Genomic DNA, 19108 nt, shown 5'->3' with positions numbered 1-19108 from the left:
TCTCTGGGGGCACCCCCTTTATAGCACCTGATGCCTTCACCAACCTGGAAACTCGCCGAACCCCTTGGTTAGGGTTTTTTGGAGGTTCCAGTACATGGGTACGGTTGACTAAATCACAGATCCCTGGTGATTAGCTTAATCCCCAGTTCTCCCTGGAAAGGAGTCCAAGGGTAAGGCTGACTTCCAACCCTCTAATCATAGGCTGGTTTCTCTGGCAACTGGCCGTCATCCTCCGAGAGCCACTCAAAAACTCAGGGTGGCTGAAAGAGGTTTCCTATGAGTAACAAAAGATGCCTCTCTCACCCAGATCACTCAGGGAATTACAAGAGTAAAAGGAGCTCTGTGCCAGGAACTAGCTACATATATATACATATATATACATATATATATATATATATACACGCACACACGCACACACACTATACAATACATATACTGTTAAAAGATAAACTGAGGCATATTAAAAATCTTAAGAGTTTATTTGAGCAAAAACCCATTTGAATAGAGCACCACCAACTTAAAGCGGTTGAGTGCTTTGGTGACAGGAGCCATGGAAACACATCTAAAGAGAAGATGCGAAGAAAAGAAAGTATTTGATTGGCTACAGCTTAAAGCCTAGTTGGCTGTTCAGAACTGGCTGTCCTTAGCATTTCCATCTCGTTACCTTGAGGCATTTACAGGTTTAGATTTACAGGTTCGTTTACTAGGCCGCCAGGGCATTAAAGTCACATCAGTCTAACGGCCTCCTTGTTTAATTAATTTAAGAATACTCTGTTTCCAAGTATAAACAAATATCAGCTCTGGATCACTTCTGAAGGTTTTTTATGTAGTTATATAGTAGTGTTGGCTTGTACTTCTAATGGGCAGGTCCTACCACCAGTATCAAATACATTAGCATAGGATTAGAAACAAAGTGTGAAAGTTGAACTATTTATTACTAAATTCTCAGATTTAATTTGTAAATTTAAAATTATATGGAAATGAAAACTTTCAGCTATCTGATATTAAATGTCATTTTGAATATTAAATATTACATAGTGTAAAGTGTGCAAAAGACTAAAGACAAAAGCTAACATTTAGGTTAAATCATTTCAAAATGGTGTTCAGACTTTTTTTTTTTTAAAAGATAAAGAGATCTGGCCTTTCCTTCCTTCCAAGGGGAAAATGGCAACACAAGAAACCACACATGTAATATGATATTTATGATTCTAATTCTAGAACCCATTTCACTTTAAATTCAATCAAATTAAAGATCTGTTCCTGAAGAAACTGACAAGACAAAACTCTCACAGTTCAATTTCTTTGCAAAGACGGGCGGGAAGGTTGAAATGCATGAGGCCTTGCCATTCCTCTGAAGTACAAATGCTATGATAGGACAGCTTCTCCATGGTGACCCGGTAAATGCACTCCGAATGACGAATTCTATGATACATCTGGAAAGCAAATCCAACAGAGAAAAAATAAAGAATGTTTAAAGTAGTTTTGTCATTAAAGTTCAGAATTTGGTATAAAAAAATCAGAACTATAATTGGATTCACTATTACTTTCCATTGACTACTATTGCTATATATATATTTCCATGTACACTGAAGATATCCATGACACATGTGACTTTGAAGATACAAATAGTTTTCAAAAAAATTATATCTCCTTTTTAAAAGACTTATTAAATTCCCTAACAAATGGCTTTTTGCCGGACGTTATCTCTGGGTAGAGAGATTACCTGGTACCTTATTCTCGGACTCCCAGCCTCCAGAATGGAGAGAAGTAAATGTCTGCTGTTTATAAGCCACCTGGTCCATGTATTTTGTTACAGCAGCACAAACGGACTGAGACAGAGACTAAATGAGACAAGAGTTAAGATATTTTTTTCTGTGTCTCCTTTTAAAAATATTTAGCTTAATTCTTGGTGATCTCAAGGTCCTCTAGTCCAGGGAGTCTGAAAAATGTTCGATTGTAAAGTTCTTTACTGGTAAGATAAATTTAAAGATGCATGCGTAATAAACGTATACTCCTTCAGCAATTATATGCACGTGCACTGTGCTAATATATTGTTTATATTATGAAACAAGCTAAAATAGAAATTTAAAAAGATAAAAATAAAAAGTACATATTTTTAAAATATTTTATTTTATTTACTTAGTAAACAAGACTCTTTTTGTTCATACTAAACAATTATATATTTTGAAATGAAGCACTGTAATTGTATGTTATCAACTGTCAAGTTTTTTCTTTACTACTTTGTGAGATGGTGGCGTCAAGTTTAATACTTAGAAACAGTTGTACTATTGGAGAAGAATATGCCAAAAAGTATGCGGATCCAGATGGAATAAAGGTAGTATTGACTGTTCTTAAATATCACACTTAGTTTTGCTCCCTAATGACTAACACTTTTGACTGAAATTCAGACAAATTTCCATTTTCCCTGATGTAAATCAGTTAATCTTGCAAACTAATCAGTTGCGTCTTTATATATTATCAATCAGGTTCAAAACCAATGACACTCAATGAAATCATTCATGGTGAAGATTTTAATAAATTAAAAGCTGTTTCATAAAATAAATTTTTTTAAAAAATTCAACTTTTGAAGACAGAGAGGGAAAAGGAAATAAAAAACAGATGGAACAAACAAAACAAATAACAAGTTGATGGCCTTATACCTAAACATAAAATGCGCCTGGTCTAAATATCCCCATTAAAAAGAAAAGGTTATCTGATTGAACAGAACTGCAAAACCCCAACTCACGCTGTTTACAGGAATCCTACTTTAAACATAAAGACTCAGATAGGGTAAAAGTAAAAGGCTGAAAAAGATATTTAACACCAGTCTAGAGAAAGTGGGAATGGCTGTACTTGTATCAAATAAAGTAGATTTCAGAGAAAGACTATTACCAGGGATAAAGAAGGTCATTTCAAAATGATAAAGGGGTCAGTTCATCAGGAGAACCTCATACTCCTAAGCGTATATGGTCGGTTGGTTGTCAACGAGGGTGCAGAGGCGAGTTAGTGGAGAAAGAAGTCTACACAACAAAGGGATCTGGATCAGTGGGCACCGGTGGGCCAAATAAACAAACAAATGTTGATCCTTCCCTTGTACCATGCACAAAAATTTACTCAAAATGTAAAACTATAGAACTTCTAGAAGACACCATAGGAGAAAATCTTTGTGGGCTTAGGTTAGGCAAATATTTCTTTGATACAATGCTGAAAGCATGATCATAAAAAGAACAAATCATAAATTAGACTTCTTCAAAATAAGAAAGAAACTGTTAAGAGAATGACAAGCCAAATGCTGGGAGCAAATAAGCAACGTGATAGATGAGTTGTATCTAGAATATATAAAAGAACTATTAAAGCTCAATAAAAAACAATCACAAACAAAAAATAGGCAAACGATTTGAGAAGACACTTCACCAAAGAAGACATGGAGATGGCAAATGTGGAGAAAGTGGAACACACACAACGATATTGGGAATGTACAACCACTTTGGAAAACGGTTTGGCAGTCTCTTAAACATCCCCTCACCGGATGACCCCACCGTTCTGGGGATTTACTCAAGGGAAATTAAAGCGTACACCCACGCAAAGACATCTGCAACTTTATTTGTAACAGCCAAAAATGAAATAGCTCAAATGCCCATCAACAGGTGACTACATAAACAGCTCATATCCATTCAATGGAATACTCAGTAATGAAAAAGAATGAACTATGTACACACACAATGTCATGGATGAATCTGTGCTAAGTGAAAGAAGCCAGGTAAAAAGGATCACAGATTTTATGATTCCAATTATAAAAAACAGTTCTAGAAAATGCAAAGTAAGTTATAGAAAGTAGGTCAGTGGTTGCTTGAAACTGGGGGATGAAGATGGGGAGGGTCCCATGGGAGGGATCACAAAGGGGCACCAGAAGCTTGAGGGGGTGATGGGTACATCCGCCATCTTGATGTGGTGATGCTTGCACTGGGCTGTGTGCATACACACCTGTCAAACCGTATGCTCTACACGCATGCAGTTCACAGTATATTTATAAACCCCAGTAAAGTTTTTTTAAAAAGTTTGCTCCCAGTCTTTGTAAAGGTATGTGATAATTTGTATATGTGACACATAAATTTCAGCAAAAAAGTCACATGCTGGTGATGAAAACATCCGTTTTCAAAGTACTCTATGGCATGAGTTTATTTGGAAAAGCAACTATCTTCTTTTTCAGTGTTAATATTACTTGCAATTTGAAAGTTCAGATTAAATGCTTATTTCTTTGAATATGTCTTCTAAGTAACAAAACATTGCCATTTGTCATCAGAAAAGATCAGCAATTTGGAGTTACCTTTTTGTGAAAGAACTATGTGTAAATAATCAGTGAATTTAATAACTATTCCAAGTACTTTGCCCCATAGCAGCAAATCCTTGGTGGTACAATGGAAATGAATGTACATTGCAAAGCTGTCCTCCTGATATGGTTGAGGAAAAGCCAGGATGGGGCTTAAAAGTGCAGGCTGGACACCACTGTCACCTCTTCCTCCTTGTAGAAGGCCCACTCTGTCACAGGGGACTCCACACTCTGGACAAGACACAACCACCTGACGCATGAACTGGATGAAAGCTACATCCGTGTATGACCAATCAAGAAACTGTAGTTTCTTTAATATCATTTACCTAAAAGAAGTTCTCACATTTCCCTCCTACCCCTCAATGGACTGTCACTTGCCTTCCACTCGAGATGATACTGTAGGTTCTTGTAGGAGGGTGAACAGTCAACAGGATTTACTCAGTATTTACCGTGATTCGGTATTACCCGTTATTCAGTGTAATTCTATGGGGGGGGGGTGCTAGTAAAAGTAGCTATTATACGTTAGGCAGCAAAATAATACTGCTGTTACAGTCGTGAATACTAGTGGGCACTAACTCTGTGGCAGGCAGCGTTCTAAGTGCTTTGCACGCACTACTTCACGTAACTCTCACAAAAATACTGTCATTTATCATTTTACAAGCTTATGACCTCCAATTAGAATAAGCTATATTTTTATTTATAAACTTATATTTATAGTTTCAATAAATTTATAATGTTTACAAATATATAAATTATTCAATTTAGATTTATTTATTTTATTTTTACTCTATTTTGTGTTCAGTGTAGGGAAGTAACGTGAATTTTAACTTTACGGCAAAAAATAATTAGTTTTGGCAAATTTTATAGCTACTTTGGTCCCCATTTTCTACATGACCTTCAATATGAATAGTAGAAAATAATATAATGTAATATTATTAGTAAATGATTTTACCGTATTCATCCTACTGCAAATTACTTTTCTTTTTTTTTTTTGCAGTACGCGGGCCTCTCACTGCTGTGGCCTCTCCCGTTGCGGAGCACAGGCTCCGGACGCGCAGGCTCAGCGGCCATGGCTCACGGGCCCAGCCGCTCCGTGGCATGTGGGATCTTCCCGGACCGGGGCACGAACCCGCGTCCCCTGCATCGGCAGGCGGACTCTCAACCACTGCGCCACCAGGGAAGCCGCCTACTGCAAATTATGAATGAAGTAGAGAACCATGCTGCCTAAGCTGATTTTGCATGAACTGCCTACGACAGCTGAGTAGTTAATCTTGGGCTCCCTGTCCAGCCGGAAGAGACCGCGAGGAGAGGTGGCTGCCATTTATTCTGATGGTGCTTCAATCTTAAGCTCTAGGATATGGAAAAGTCACAAAAGACAGAAGAAAGAGGACCTGGAAACAGAAGTATAACCTAGCATATTTCTACCACATGGTAAAAATGCCACCACTTATAATTTTATAAATATTGGCATCCAAGAATACTTTCTGATGCTTCAGAATGTTTCTCTTGAGCCTATTTCTACAATAATCATCACTCTGAGTAGACATGGTGGTGTCTGGAGGATGCCCTAATATTATTCACGTCATGACAGGCCTGGAATCACTTAAAGGTAAAGCAACTAAGAACCAGACTCCGGATCACCTGCCTGGGTTGAATCTCCTCTCCGACTTTCCCTAACGGTACACCTTTAAGTAAGTTACCTAATTCTCTGTGCCTCAGTCTCCCAGGTACAGACTGTGGACACTGCAGTACCCAAGCCAGGACGAATGTGAAGGTTCAGTGCAGTCACACACTTAAGGAACTGAGAACAAACTCGGTCAAGTGCCGTTAAGCGCTCAGTGCTGCTGGCAGCTGCCATCTGCTCATCTCTGATGACACCAGCACTGCTGCCACTCCATTTGGCTCCTTGATGTTAGTCTGGTGAAGGATTCTTGAGTGGCAGGGGCATCTGTGCTGTCTTGCAAGTGCCGACTGTGCACATCGCCACGCAAGTCTGCGCTCAGTACGTTATGTGGGAGCTTGAGAGAGTCCGTAGTGGGAGCCCGCACTCCACAGAAACTGGGGAACGCTACAAATAAGGCCTCTTCTTGGGTAGAGAGCAGGCTTTACCAGCATACCACTGGGTCTGGGCAATCCACAAGATAAAAGTAACTTAACTTCTGCTGTTATAAACTGTGCACTCTTTTCCCCTTTCTACACAATTCACATTTCCAACCTAATTGACATAATATTTGCTAGAGTACAAATTTTCAATATGATGTTTGTCAACAGCATTAAATGATATCGTTAATAAAATTAATTTGGTCCCCTAAATAAACCTAAAATGAAAGGCACACTCCACACGGGCATGAGCAAGAAACCCTGTGCTATGTATTTAGCGGCATAAAACAGTGCTGCAGTGGGTGAGAGAAACACCAGACCCAGCACAGGCTGTGCTTCGTGGTCCGGGACTTGAAGGCCTGTGTGGGACGAGAGACCTCGCTGTGGCTGCTGAGGCCAGTTACTGAACTGAGGACTCTGTGAAGAGAGAAGGTCACGTAAGTCTCCCGCAGGGCAAGTAATTCTGGATCAATTTGAGTAAATAAGTAAAGATCAAGTAAATAAGTAAATGAATGAATGAATGAATGAATCCAAGAAAGAAGAGACCAACACAAGGAAAAATCAACAGATTTACGCCCCCTAAGAACTGAGTTGATAAAAAAAGAATTGAGTGATTAAAAGTATCCTGTTGAAAAAATACACCATTTGATGTGTGACTTCCTTTGCCTGCATGGTTATTCTAGTTTATGGAAACCACAGCACCAAATGCAAATGATATTTCTTCCTTGACCAAATCCTAGGTAGAAGTGCTTACAATGTTGTCTTTCTTAAAGACAAGTGAAGGAGAGCATAGCCAGGGCTGCAGAGCCAGGCTTACACACCTTCAGAGCCTGGCTCTGTCACACACTTGCTGTGAGACCTTCCACAAATTACTTGAACGCTACGTGTCCATTCTTCCTCCTGTCAAGTGGAGCTAATGATACTCACTCAGGATTGCTGGGGGACTAATGAAGCGAGTTTTTATACATCAAGTGTCCACAATAGTGCCTGTCCCAGAGTCAGTGTTACATCGATTAAGAGGACTTCTTATATTACAGTCACCTTAATAGTCACCTTCTGGTAGAGGAAAGACACGCAGTACTTGGTGGTTGAATTCAGGAATGAATAAAGTTCGGACCATTTATTAAATCTGTTCCTAGCCAATTGGTTTCATCTTAATAACGATTTTTTCCACCTTCCTTTAATGTTAAATGTCTCTCGATTCAAAATGTACACAGCTAATCTGCTTTTAAAGGACTCCTTTTTTCTAGGCAAAAGATATAACAGGTATTTACTATCCTGTTAGCTTTTTGCATCATATCAAATTATTTCTTTAAAATCACATGTATGAGTAAATTAATTGGCTCTTTTAGTTTTAAAAATCTCTTTCACTCTTTTTAAAGGTCACCGTTCCATTGACAGTACTATCAATTATCTGTCAAAAATAAAATGGAGATGTTGCCAGTCAGAGACGTGCCCCTTTAATCCAATAAAAGGGGTGTAACCTAAGAGATCTACAGATGAACTAAAGAAGAATAAAGACATATGCCTCCAGGACAGGCCTTTCACTCAAACAAGACCACTGAGCTGAACAGTAAGAGATGCTCTCACATGATCACATTCTGTATTAGAAGCCTTTTACATGTGGTAAAGTGCTCCTGTTAAGGATATAATAATCTGTGCGGGAGCAGAAATATTTTGAATTTCCCAGCACCAACCTGTTTAGTCTGACTCAGTAGCCAGAGATTACAAGACACTTCACACTGCACAACGCTTCTTCGTATTTGCGATCTAAACAAATATTCATGTACATTCTCTAGAAACGAGTAGAGCATTGAGGGAAAGCAGGGAGCCATGGATACGATTAATTGCTTGGGACAACGCTAATACAAGTTGTTGTTTTTAACGAAGCTTCATAAGATGCTTGGGGAAAAAAATGTTCAAAACTGCGAAGCAGACTTGCTCAAAGAAACATCCTGTAAGCGCCCGAGTGAGGACAGGAATCCAGGTCTTGGCCTTTACCCTAGAGGTCTACAATCTGACATCCTCAGCTGAAGAAAGCGCTGAGAAACTCTTGTAAAGAAACCGACTGCTGGCTTATTGAAACTGACAGAAATTGGGAGTTGTTTGCTTTTTCTTTCTCCTTTAGAAGGATGCTTGCTTCAACAAAGCGAGTATTACTTTAAAGAACGTATGGAAATTGGTCTTTTTTCTGAATTGGAACAGAAATAACCCCAGACTGGAAGGCCAGGGAAGGGAAACGGAGAAGAAGAGGTACCCTGAAGTTGCAGCATCAGAGGCTGTTAACTCTTTTTGAGTTGGAGAAACTGTCAAAAACTACAGAATTTTTTTAAGCTTTCATGAGGAGAAGAAATATTGCAGTTAAAAGAAGTGGTAATTAACTCCACAGAGAGCTGAAGCTGTATTACTCGGATTTCCACATGCACCTTCAAGGCAACCAGCCCTGGGTCTGCTCAACCTGGGAGAGTTTTACATCCGGAGCCTGCCAGCGGGCGATGACTTACTACAACCGTGGCACATACACTACCTGTCATTGTTGGAGAGCAGAAATAATTTTGGTGAGTTTCAAAGTGTTTATAAAAATTACAGGGCTTCCCTGGTGGCGCAGTGGTTGAGAGTCCGCCTGCCGATGCAGGGGACACAGGTTCGTGCCCCGGTCCGGGAGGATCCCACATGCCGCGGAGCGGCTGGGCCCGTGAGCCATGGCCGCTGAGCCTGCACGTCTGGAGCCTGTGCTCTGCAACGGGAGAGGCCACAACAGGGAGAGGCCCAGGTATTGCAAAAAAAAAAAAAAAAAAAAAAAAAATTACAAGTCTGTTTCACTACAGACGAACTCCACGAACTTTACCCTAAAATAATCAACGTAAAAATAGAATGCCTGTTAACTTATTCATGACTTTTCAGAAGGAGTGTTATTTTTCTTGATTCAGTTTGGTATTCAGCTTGGTATAATCATTTAATCGTGACTGAGTCCAGGTTTCATGATGCAACAATCAGCGTTCAGAAGAGCTCTGAACCCACTAGGCTAGCTCGTCTCACAGCACAGCTGAATCAATTCCATACTACTGAAACTGACATTTATGTATTCTGGGAAGTGCACAGTAATTCTTCAAGGGATACATGAAGACACGGATAGATTATAAGAGGATCAATTTCCACCGCCTTAACTTTCACACGTACATTTACCTAAAAATGACCTTTTCCCACATCCCATTTCAAATCACCCCTTTCTCAAATTGCACTAATACAAAAACCTCTTAAAGCAAAGAGATAATTTAAAATTTAAAATACTGGTGTTAATAAGGTCTAAAAGTGGTTTCTAAAGCTTTCATAAGACACTGAAGGTGGACCTAAATAAATTTTCAGCTGATAAATCATTGAAAATAATTTTTGATGATAGAATTGTCAGTACTTTTCGGCCTCTCAGCTCAGGTGGTGTTCAGATTAAGAGTAATTGGCATTAATAAAACTCCTCCTGTCCCATCTACCCAAAACGAGCACAATTCTTACGGCTTCCCTCAAAATAAAAGCGACAGGACAAATAAAACTGACGCTGAGTAGTGAAAGAACGTCAAAGAACAAAGTTCCAAAGATGGAAATGAAATGGCTGCAAGGCATTCCGTGGCGTTTCACGGAGGTATTGATATGCAGACAGGGAGAGAGAGCACAAAGGATATCGAGGCTTATGGGTAAACTCTCTTCTAAAATAGTGAAAAGAGGGGCAAGGACGTTTCAGTGGAGAAACCAGGCAGATGCCTCCGTAACAGAGTAGTAAAGGTCAACATCACCAGCAATGGGCCACGAGCCTTCCCGCAGCGGCTGCCACGAGAACACAGTATCTGCGATAGTCCTGTCAAATGGTAACCTTGATGCAGTCATGAGGAAATGCCAGACAAAACCGCAAGAAGAAACACTCTGCAAAACACCAGCCCATACACTTCAAAAATGCCCAACTCATGAAAGACAGAGTAAGGTAGGGCTCCAGATTAAAGGAGATTAAAGGGGTCTGCAGATTAGACAACAGTACAGTACCTGTTAGGGGCTGAATTGTGTCCCCCCAAATTCATATGCTGCAACCCTACTCCCCAGTACCTTAGATGTGACTGTGCTTAGAGATGGGGACTTTAAAGCAGTGATTAAGGTAAAATGAGGTCGCTAGGGTGGGCCCTAACCCAACATGACTTGTGTTCTTGTAAGAAGAGGAGAGTGGAACAGAGACTTGCACAGGGAAAAGACCACGTGAAGACACAAGGATGAGGAAGGCGTCCATAAGCCACGGAGAGAGGCCTCCAAAGAAACCGAACCTGCCAGCACCCTCGCCTTTACCTTCCCGTCACCTGAACTGTGGACAAATAATGTTCTGTCCTTTGAGCCACCCAGTCTGTGGTGTTTGTTATGGCGGTCCTAACAAACTCATACAGTACCGAGGTGAATTTCTTTATTTTTAATTATGCAGTAGAAAAAGAAGATGTCCTTGTTTGTAAAAAATACAAACTGAAGCATTTAGGGGTTATGAGACATATTGTCTGAAACATACTCTCAAATGTATCAGAGAAAAAATGATACCTATGAATGAAGGAGAGTGAAGGAGAAAGAAAGAATATCAAAGCAAAAATGCTAATATATTAACATTTAATATATTAACATTTGGGGGAACATGGATAAAGGTATAAGGAAATCCTTTGTATTATTTTTGTAACTTTGCTTTCTGTCTGAGATTATTTCAAAATAAAAAGTGTAAAAATTTATGGCAAGCCTAGTTTCATTCTAATGATAGCTAAAATTTAAGAATGGGTACATTAACTATTTTTGTTCTAAGCCACAGCCATCTCCTTAAGAAACAACAGTTTCCAATAATGTGCACTTTTCATTTTTGATAATTATCAAAATTTAATAACATGGTTGCTTTGATCACATATATAGTAATAATGACATAATACTATAGGTCAAAATTAATTTGTAATCCTTCTTATACATGTTTGTTTTAGACTATTATCCTAGGGTAATTAACAAAATAAAGCATAAAATATATTAGATTAGAATAAACTTTTGTGGCATAATAGAAGCACATGTTCAAAGAGAAAGAATGATGCTAAATTTTTCAGTCCTAAGAGCTAGTCATTCTGTTTTTTAAGTGGACTTAAAAAATATAATAAATGTCAAGTTGTTCTAATACATAGAGTCCATCGAATACATTTAAAAGTGATGAAAATCAATATTTAGAATATACTGGAAATTACATTCTCTGAAACTTTTAAACTAAACAGAACAAATGTAGGGAATTCCCTGGCCGTCCAGTGGTTAGGACTCCACGTATTCACTGCCAAGGGCCCAGGTTCAATCTCTGGTCAGGAAACTAACATCCCAAAAGTTGAGTGGTGCAGCAAAAAAAAAAAAAAAAAGTATACTGTCAATATTTTATTTACGAGGAGACACATAGGTACAGAAACTGTTTGAAGTAAGAAGTATCTGACAACTGCACTAGTTTATTTCCGATGGGCCGAGTAACAATAAATATCCCCACGCGAGGGCCCGGGTGATGCAGAGAGGGGACGGGTGCTCTTACTAAACAGCACTAATCGCACTGTAAACAGTTAGCCCTAGTCACCAGAGTATTTTTTTTTTTTGCCATTTTTGTTTCTCTTTTAACTGTTTCCATTAGTTATGTGCTTGTTCCTATGGAATTCCGTCCTATTTCCGAAAAGACAGTTTCTCCAAACTACTAAGGTGATAATTCCCATTGATGTTGATTTGGCTTTATAAAAGGTTACTAAAATTTTCCTTAACTTCAAAATTCCAGTGATGTCATTAGAGGATTACTAGAGTTTATAGAATACTAAATGTTTAATTCATTTAAAATATAAAAATTTAAAAGAAAGATGATACATTCAACTGTTTTAAAGGGAGACTTCATAAAATAAATGGGACCTCATCTTATTATTCAGTAACCAGGGCTGGGCTGTTGTGAGGATTAAATGAGTTAACATCTACAAGGCATCTGACGAATGTGCTGAGTGGCTGCCTCACTTTTCCTCACAAAGGAAACTTTCCGGGCTCGTGTTAAGACATGAGTCATGACTCTCTTTTTGTGTACAAGAGTCTCAAGTGCGGTACAAGTGACAAACGCTAAGGGTTTGGATAACCCTCTCAGGCACATCAGTAGATTATCAGGAAATGTAAACCTTACATTCGAACGTTTTACCCTTAGGTTAACTTCATTTTTCTTTTTAACAAATTCACACACTGAAATAAGTGTAAAAATTAGGAGATTTTTTTTCTTCCAAGGCATTTTAAGGTATTTCCTAAAACATGCACAACCAGGAATCGCTGTTTGGGGTTTCTAAAAGAAGTGGGGGAAAGAAAAAAACAACCTTTATTTAAAAGGTTATAAAATTTCATATTGAGTAGTAAAAAAGGTGTTTAAAAAGTATTACTTACATTGGCACAGTGTAAGGCTAAAGCACAAAAGACAGCAAACATTTTGAAGTTGTTTTCGTCCGTCTTAGAGAAGGCACTACCGCTGATTTTGTTCACCATCTGCACCACGCCTATCACGCTGCCCCGACTCACGATGGGCATGCACAGGATGTTCCGGGTCGTGTAGCCTGTGTACAGGTCCACCTCTCTGCGCGAGAGCCAAGGAGCAAGACGACAAAAGAAAGAACAGGCAGAAGAAAATAAACCGCACGTTCTATCGTAAATCTCAACTCAGTTTTGCTTCTCTTACAACTAACTGTAATGGAACTGTTAGCGTCTAAATTCAAAGACAACGTGACATCTGCAAGTGTTTTATTAAAACCTTCTCAAAAATATTCTAACGAACTTGTTCCGTTTTCAAGAGAGTTTTTCAGAACAGTCGTATATATTTTGCAAATATTTTCTCACAATCTGTCGCTTGCCTTTTCAGATTCTTAATAGTTGATCCATACATTTTTATATAAAGGCTTTATATAAGGATATGTAAATATTTTCAATATTTAAGTACTTTAATAGCAAGTTGGTTCCTTTAAGAAAAAAACCTGAGATTTTCATCATACTCTTCACGTATTGATAAAATCTATTACGGGGATACAGCTGTGTTTATATGCGAGTCATGAATATCTGACATTAATCAATCAGACGCCTGAAAAGCCTCCTGTTGCCTACGGTATTTAATTGTCTCTTGAAGGAAGCCCAGCGTCTGAATACACAGAGCACTGCCGCCGAGACATGTGAGCCATTGCTTTCAGTGGTCAGGGCGTCAACCTTGGGGTTTCAATTTTGAGACATTTATTAAAATCGAACTATATAAACTGGTTTCTAGTTCTCCAAAGACACTCAGAACAAAATAAAAAATCTTTATAAGCAATCCTAATATCCACTTCAATAATATCCAACAAAGGCTGCAACTTATTGAGTTCCTACTTTGGGTCATATAAAGTTGCCAGAACTTTTATGAATATTTTAAAAAGCTTAAAATCTTAATCTTAAAAAAAAAAACCCTACAGAATAGGTATTACTGTGCCCATTTTAAAGATGAGAAAACAACTGAGGCTCCAGATTAAGTAACTTACTCCAGGTCATTCTAGAGCCAATAAAGGACAGAACCGGGATTCAAAACAAGTACTTTTATCACTATGTGTTACAGCCTTTGAAGGTATTGTTTGATAAAGAATATGCTCAGGACAAAATGATGACACTACAATGATGAAAAGTAACTTTATAAATTTAAACTCTTGCTTTTTAGTTATTTTTATAACATTTCAAACCCCTGAAGCTGGAGATAATTAATGGTTTAGAATCCATCATTTTATATTGATAAATACCCGAAAACACTGACTACTGATAATAAGCTGGTTCAAAGACAGTATAACAGCACCAAGTGGGGAAAAAAAAATTGAGTTGGGACGCGAAGAACTAGGGCTCTACCTCAGAGGCTTTGGCCAAGCGGGACCCGAAAGGAGAAACCGACGGAGACACAAACTCCTTCCTACCTGTTAAAGCGTGGGTCAGCATAGGCATCTGGAATGTTCAAGACTTCCCCTGTTCTTGCTACTTGACCAGCAATTCCTTTCTCAATTGAAAATCTGCACATACAAAAAAGAGGAACATGCTCATTAAAATACAGATGTAAAATAATTTCAGACATTTCAGTACCACCAAATACTGAATAAAACAGATTGTTTTACTTTAAATGCTTGTATTAGTTTTACATTTACACACTCTAAATCATATTATTATAAAATACATAAAGGTAAAGCATAAAAACATTGCAGAGTAACCACTTGAGAACCTTGTTTTAAGATATAATTCACGATGTATTAAATTATACTGAATCACAAGCTGAAATTGAAAAATTAACTGGCATTCTCCTGCACTGACCAATAATAATCTTTTATATTTGCAAAATACCTTATAATTTACAAGATGCTTCAACATAAATTTTCTTAATTAATTCTCACTGTGAACTGAGACCCATATGGGTTCGATAACTTGCCAACACTCTTAAAATATTAGTGACACAATAAAAACAAGAATGCAGGTCAATGCCAGGGTACGTTCCACCACCCATGTAACCAAAACCACAGGTTATCTGTGATCTTTGAGATACAGGACTTGAATTTTAAGGCATTTGCAATACAAGTACTATACCAAAATAACACAATTTGCAACTTGTAGTATTTTTACTCCTCTAATTTGTTAAATTTAAAAACAGCCAGAATACAGGCATTATCTCACTACACTTAAATGTTTTGATATCTAATATCAGCATTTTTATACATAAATATACTCTAAGACAACACTGTAAAGCAATTATACTCCAATAAAGATGTTAAAAATATTCTTATATTTATAGTTTTCTCATTACGATATTATAATCAAACATGGATTCATTCAAAATTTAGTTAAGATGATTACAATCACAATATCTACATATTTCAATAGCTCAAAAATTACTTCCATAATATTACATTTTCAGCATTATAGAAAATAATCATTATTGAAATAAAGCTCCACCCTAAGGATTTCCCTAAGGAAAATTCAAAGGAGAATTGACACCAAAGAGAACTAACTTTCTTAAAACCAAAAAGTGAACCCAACCTTGCACAGCATAAAATGCGAGGTTGTTTTCGCCCCGGTTTTCTTATGCTTTGAACAACATGACCACAACAAATTAGAGTGCCTTGAGCAGAGCAGCAGAATCCACTTCATGGTTTATGCTTATTTTCTTGGTCTAGGAGTAGCTCGGTGTGGTTTGCTATCTCGGGTCAGTGGAAGCCATAACTGAGGGGCCAGTCCTCCCATAAATGGCTGGCATCGCTTGGTCAGCCGAGAGAGCTACAGCCAACCATATCCCCCTCGCTTGTTTTTCCCACACTTGTAAATACAGGCTCCCAAGTTAATGTCTTCAAAATGAGATCGATGCCAGCACTGTTATGGAACACTCAAACCTTCAGCAAGAGAAATGACTTTACCTAAATGACTATATCCAGACTGATCTACTGAGCTCTAAACAAACAAACTAAAACTAAAACACTTCTTAAAAAACCTAAATGGTGCCTGTAAGTCAGAGTTATGTGAGTATGGAATATAGGTTCTATTACCCCAGGACGATAGAATGGGAAGCACCCAGTGGTGGGCAGTAGTGAGGCCCAGTGCAGACCACATTCCATGTTTCCTTGTATGACAGACGGCCCAAGTGAATAGCAATTCTTATTAATAAGGAACAGCATTTTACTAGCAAGTTGTAACTACCAAGGTACTTTAGAGTACTATGCGGAAAAGTAGTTAAACGATATATATCAATATAAAGCAAAAGAAATGCAAATATCTAAAAAAAATACCATTTCTGAATGTTATGCTTGCTTCTTAGCGGTTCTGTGACAGTACCCCTTGTAGGTGCCCAGATGTCATAGGACTGAGCCACCGCACCTCTACCAGCCAAACTCCATTCTGTTCACCTAACTGACAACAGCTGCCACTTAAAGAACGAAGAAGGCTGCAGTTTCAAGATGCAACAAAAGTGTTCTCTGTGATCGATTAAGCCAACTGTTGGGTATAGAATAATGTGCTGAAGTTACCAAGTATACCAGGTCAATTTCCACTATGGTCTGGACTCTGAGACAGCGCTATGAGCTGGGAAGGGTGGGGTCCGGATTGTTTAAGTACACCTGCTCCTAGACACAGGAAACCTTGCAGACTCCAGGTGGGGTGCACCTTTACCTACCTGGCAGCACTAGTAAGTTTTTCCAACATGATTTCCAAAAGGACCGCCTCCGGAAGACGGCATTTCCAGGAGTGACGCTAAAGCTTCCTAGGCGCGGTTTCGCTGGCACTGCAAGGTCATTCCCAGAAGCACTACCTTCAGGAGGCGGGTCCTGGTGGGAATGATATCACAGTATGACAAGTACTGTCAGCACACCTGTGAATAGGCACAGACAAGTGGGTAACAGAGCACCTGCACAGCCGCCAGCACAGCGACCGACACGCTACTTCCAGCTGTACCTTATTTCTTTGGTCTTCTTGAAGACAGGTTTTCCTTCCTTTTCCTCTCCGATATCAAAAAGGTCCGAATATAACTCCTTGCTCTTATGGTCTACCTGGAAAAGCGCACAACGATCGGCATTCACCAGGTTTTTTGCATATATCTAAAGGGAAACGAGAAAACAAGAGTAAGCCGATGAGAGAGTCACAGAGTTTACAGGTAAACTTTATCAGAAATAAATATAAATTTCAGCTAGTCTATACTGTAACTGGGTAGGAAATTAGCATTATAATTAAATAGACATAGGCATATAAATACAAAAAATAATACTCTCTGTCACTGTCAAGGTGCCGACACTGGCAGCCGCTCTCCACCCACGCTGTGGGGGCAGATGTGGGAATGTTACAGCACTCCTGGGTGGGCTGGAAAGCAGCTACTGGCCTTTCTCCCTGAGAGCCTGTCTGCCACCCTGGCTACTTTTCCAGAGCTTCTCAGGGCTCCCTGATGCCCTAGTCTGAGCCTCTGTCAGCTCTCAGGCCAGCATCCATTCTGACCGGCTGGCGTTTACAACATAGCAGTTGTAAAAAGTATGAAATGTGTGTCCAATAAGACACACAGTGTTCATATTTACATCAGCTGCATTTTATTTGCTGCACTAACAATAATGTGTAACCATTAGTAAGAGTTTACTATGTGCCAGATAGTTTTTATAGACTTACGTGCATTAATTCACTTCATCCTCACAATAACAATATTAATTCAGGGGAAACTTAACCGCCTTTCTACACATTAGAAAAACTGAGGCACAGAGAGGTCACTTAACTTGTCCGCTATCACGTGGCTAGTAAACGGATCTGGTATTTGAACTCATACTAGCTGTTTCCATGGCCTATGCTCTTATTATCAAACATGACTTACCATTTCTGAATGGAAAATTGTGGATTCATATTGTCATGCATTTGTTCATCAATTCCCTTCAACAAGTATGTCTTTAACGCCTAACATCTCTCCCTGTCCCCAGTGGGCTGGGATTACAGTTATGTCACAAAAAATTGTATTTACCCATATTCAGAATTCTGGCAATGTCAAGATGATAGACATGAAATTATTGCTCAGAGGAAAAGAATTACTTCTCAGAGAAAAAGAGCCATCACAAAGTCTACGCAAAAGGGACACAGGCCACCTTGTGGTCAGAGGAAAACATATAACCTCATGTAAAAATACCTTATAGATTAAATAAAAAGAAATCAGAGTGGGCTAGGTACCCTGGTTCATTCTCATATTGTATCTTCGTCTTTCCTGCTATTATAAGCTGTACTCGTTCACTCAGCAAACACTGGCTGTGCCTTATACGCCGCGGACCAAGTACGGGGCATTATGAGTGTCAGAATTTCCAGGTGACCTGTCTTGGCCACAAGCTGACTGATGAGGACCTCATCAGTGGAAACTGCTTCCTTTCCCCCACGGTATCCCAAACGCCCAGAACCAGGCCTAGAGCAGAGGACGGCTAAAGTCCACAGGCCATTTAAATCCACCCCATTGCCTGTGTTTGTAAATAAAGTTTCACTGGGACGGAGCCACGTGCATTCCTTTATGCATGGTTCACAGTTGCTACAACAGCAGCGTTGAGTAGTTGCAACACAGTACGGCCCACGAAGCATAAAACTTTACTACTGGCCCTTAAAAGAATTTGCCAGCCCTTAGGTTAGAACATATAAGAGCTCTCAATAAATACTTGAGAAGGAGGGACAACGTGACGGTGGGAAGGGAGCTAAGGGTGTCACTGCTGGCGATCCCAGAACCATCACCCGTTTATTCTGCACACTCACGCGATCTTGAGTTATTAAGTCATAATAAACTATCTACAGTGACATCTGCATCCTTAGTGGTCATGCTGGCTGCTTGATACTTGGGCACATATTTAGGTCAATAGTTATAAAAATCTGGATGAAATGGACAATTTTCTAGAAAAAGGAAATGAATTTAGAAGGAGTTGAAAAATCTGAATGGAATCAGAATCATAAAGACAATTGAAATACTGTAAAAATAATTTATTCCCATAAAAGGCAGCAGGCCCAAATGATTTCAAATACGAATTACTTAAGAGTCTTCACGAATAAAGTCCCATCTAATTTAAATCGTTTTAAGTTCAGACAGAACAAAACTTCTCCAGTTATTTTTACAACCCCTGCTATGTCACTGATACTAAAAAT

At 38.9% G+C, this 19108-nt stretch overlaps 1 protein-coding gene across 1 annotated transcript in view; it reads right to left on the bottom strand.

Annotated features, from left to right (window-relative positions):
* The window catches only part of PDE10A (phosphodiesterase 10A), a 303256-nt gene that overhangs the window by 54938 nt on the left and 229210 nt on the right, over positions 1–19108 (bottom strand). The window contains exons 11-14 of the mRNA XM_060029658.1: positions 16916–17058; positions 14404–14496; positions 12869–13055; positions 1291–1433 (exon numbers count right to left, since the gene is read on the bottom strand). Coding sequence (XP_059885641.1) covers positions 1291–1433; positions 12869–13055; positions 14404–14496; positions 16916–17058 — 566 coding nt within the window. The remainder of the gene's footprint in view (positions 1–1290; positions 1434–12868; positions 13056–14403; positions 14497–16915; positions 17059–19108) is intronic.

The sequence above is a fragment of the Delphinus delphis genome, chromosome 14 (genome assembly GCF_949987515.2).
Source record: "Delphinus delphis chromosome 14, mDelDel1.2, whole genome shotgun sequence".
NCBI classification, from domain to species: domain Eukaryota; kingdom Metazoa; phylum Chordata; class Mammalia; order Artiodactyla; family Delphinidae; genus Delphinus; species Delphinus delphis.
The sequence above is the reverse complement of the archived record's forward strand: the minus strand, read 5'-3'. Positions and strand labels throughout refer to the sequence as shown.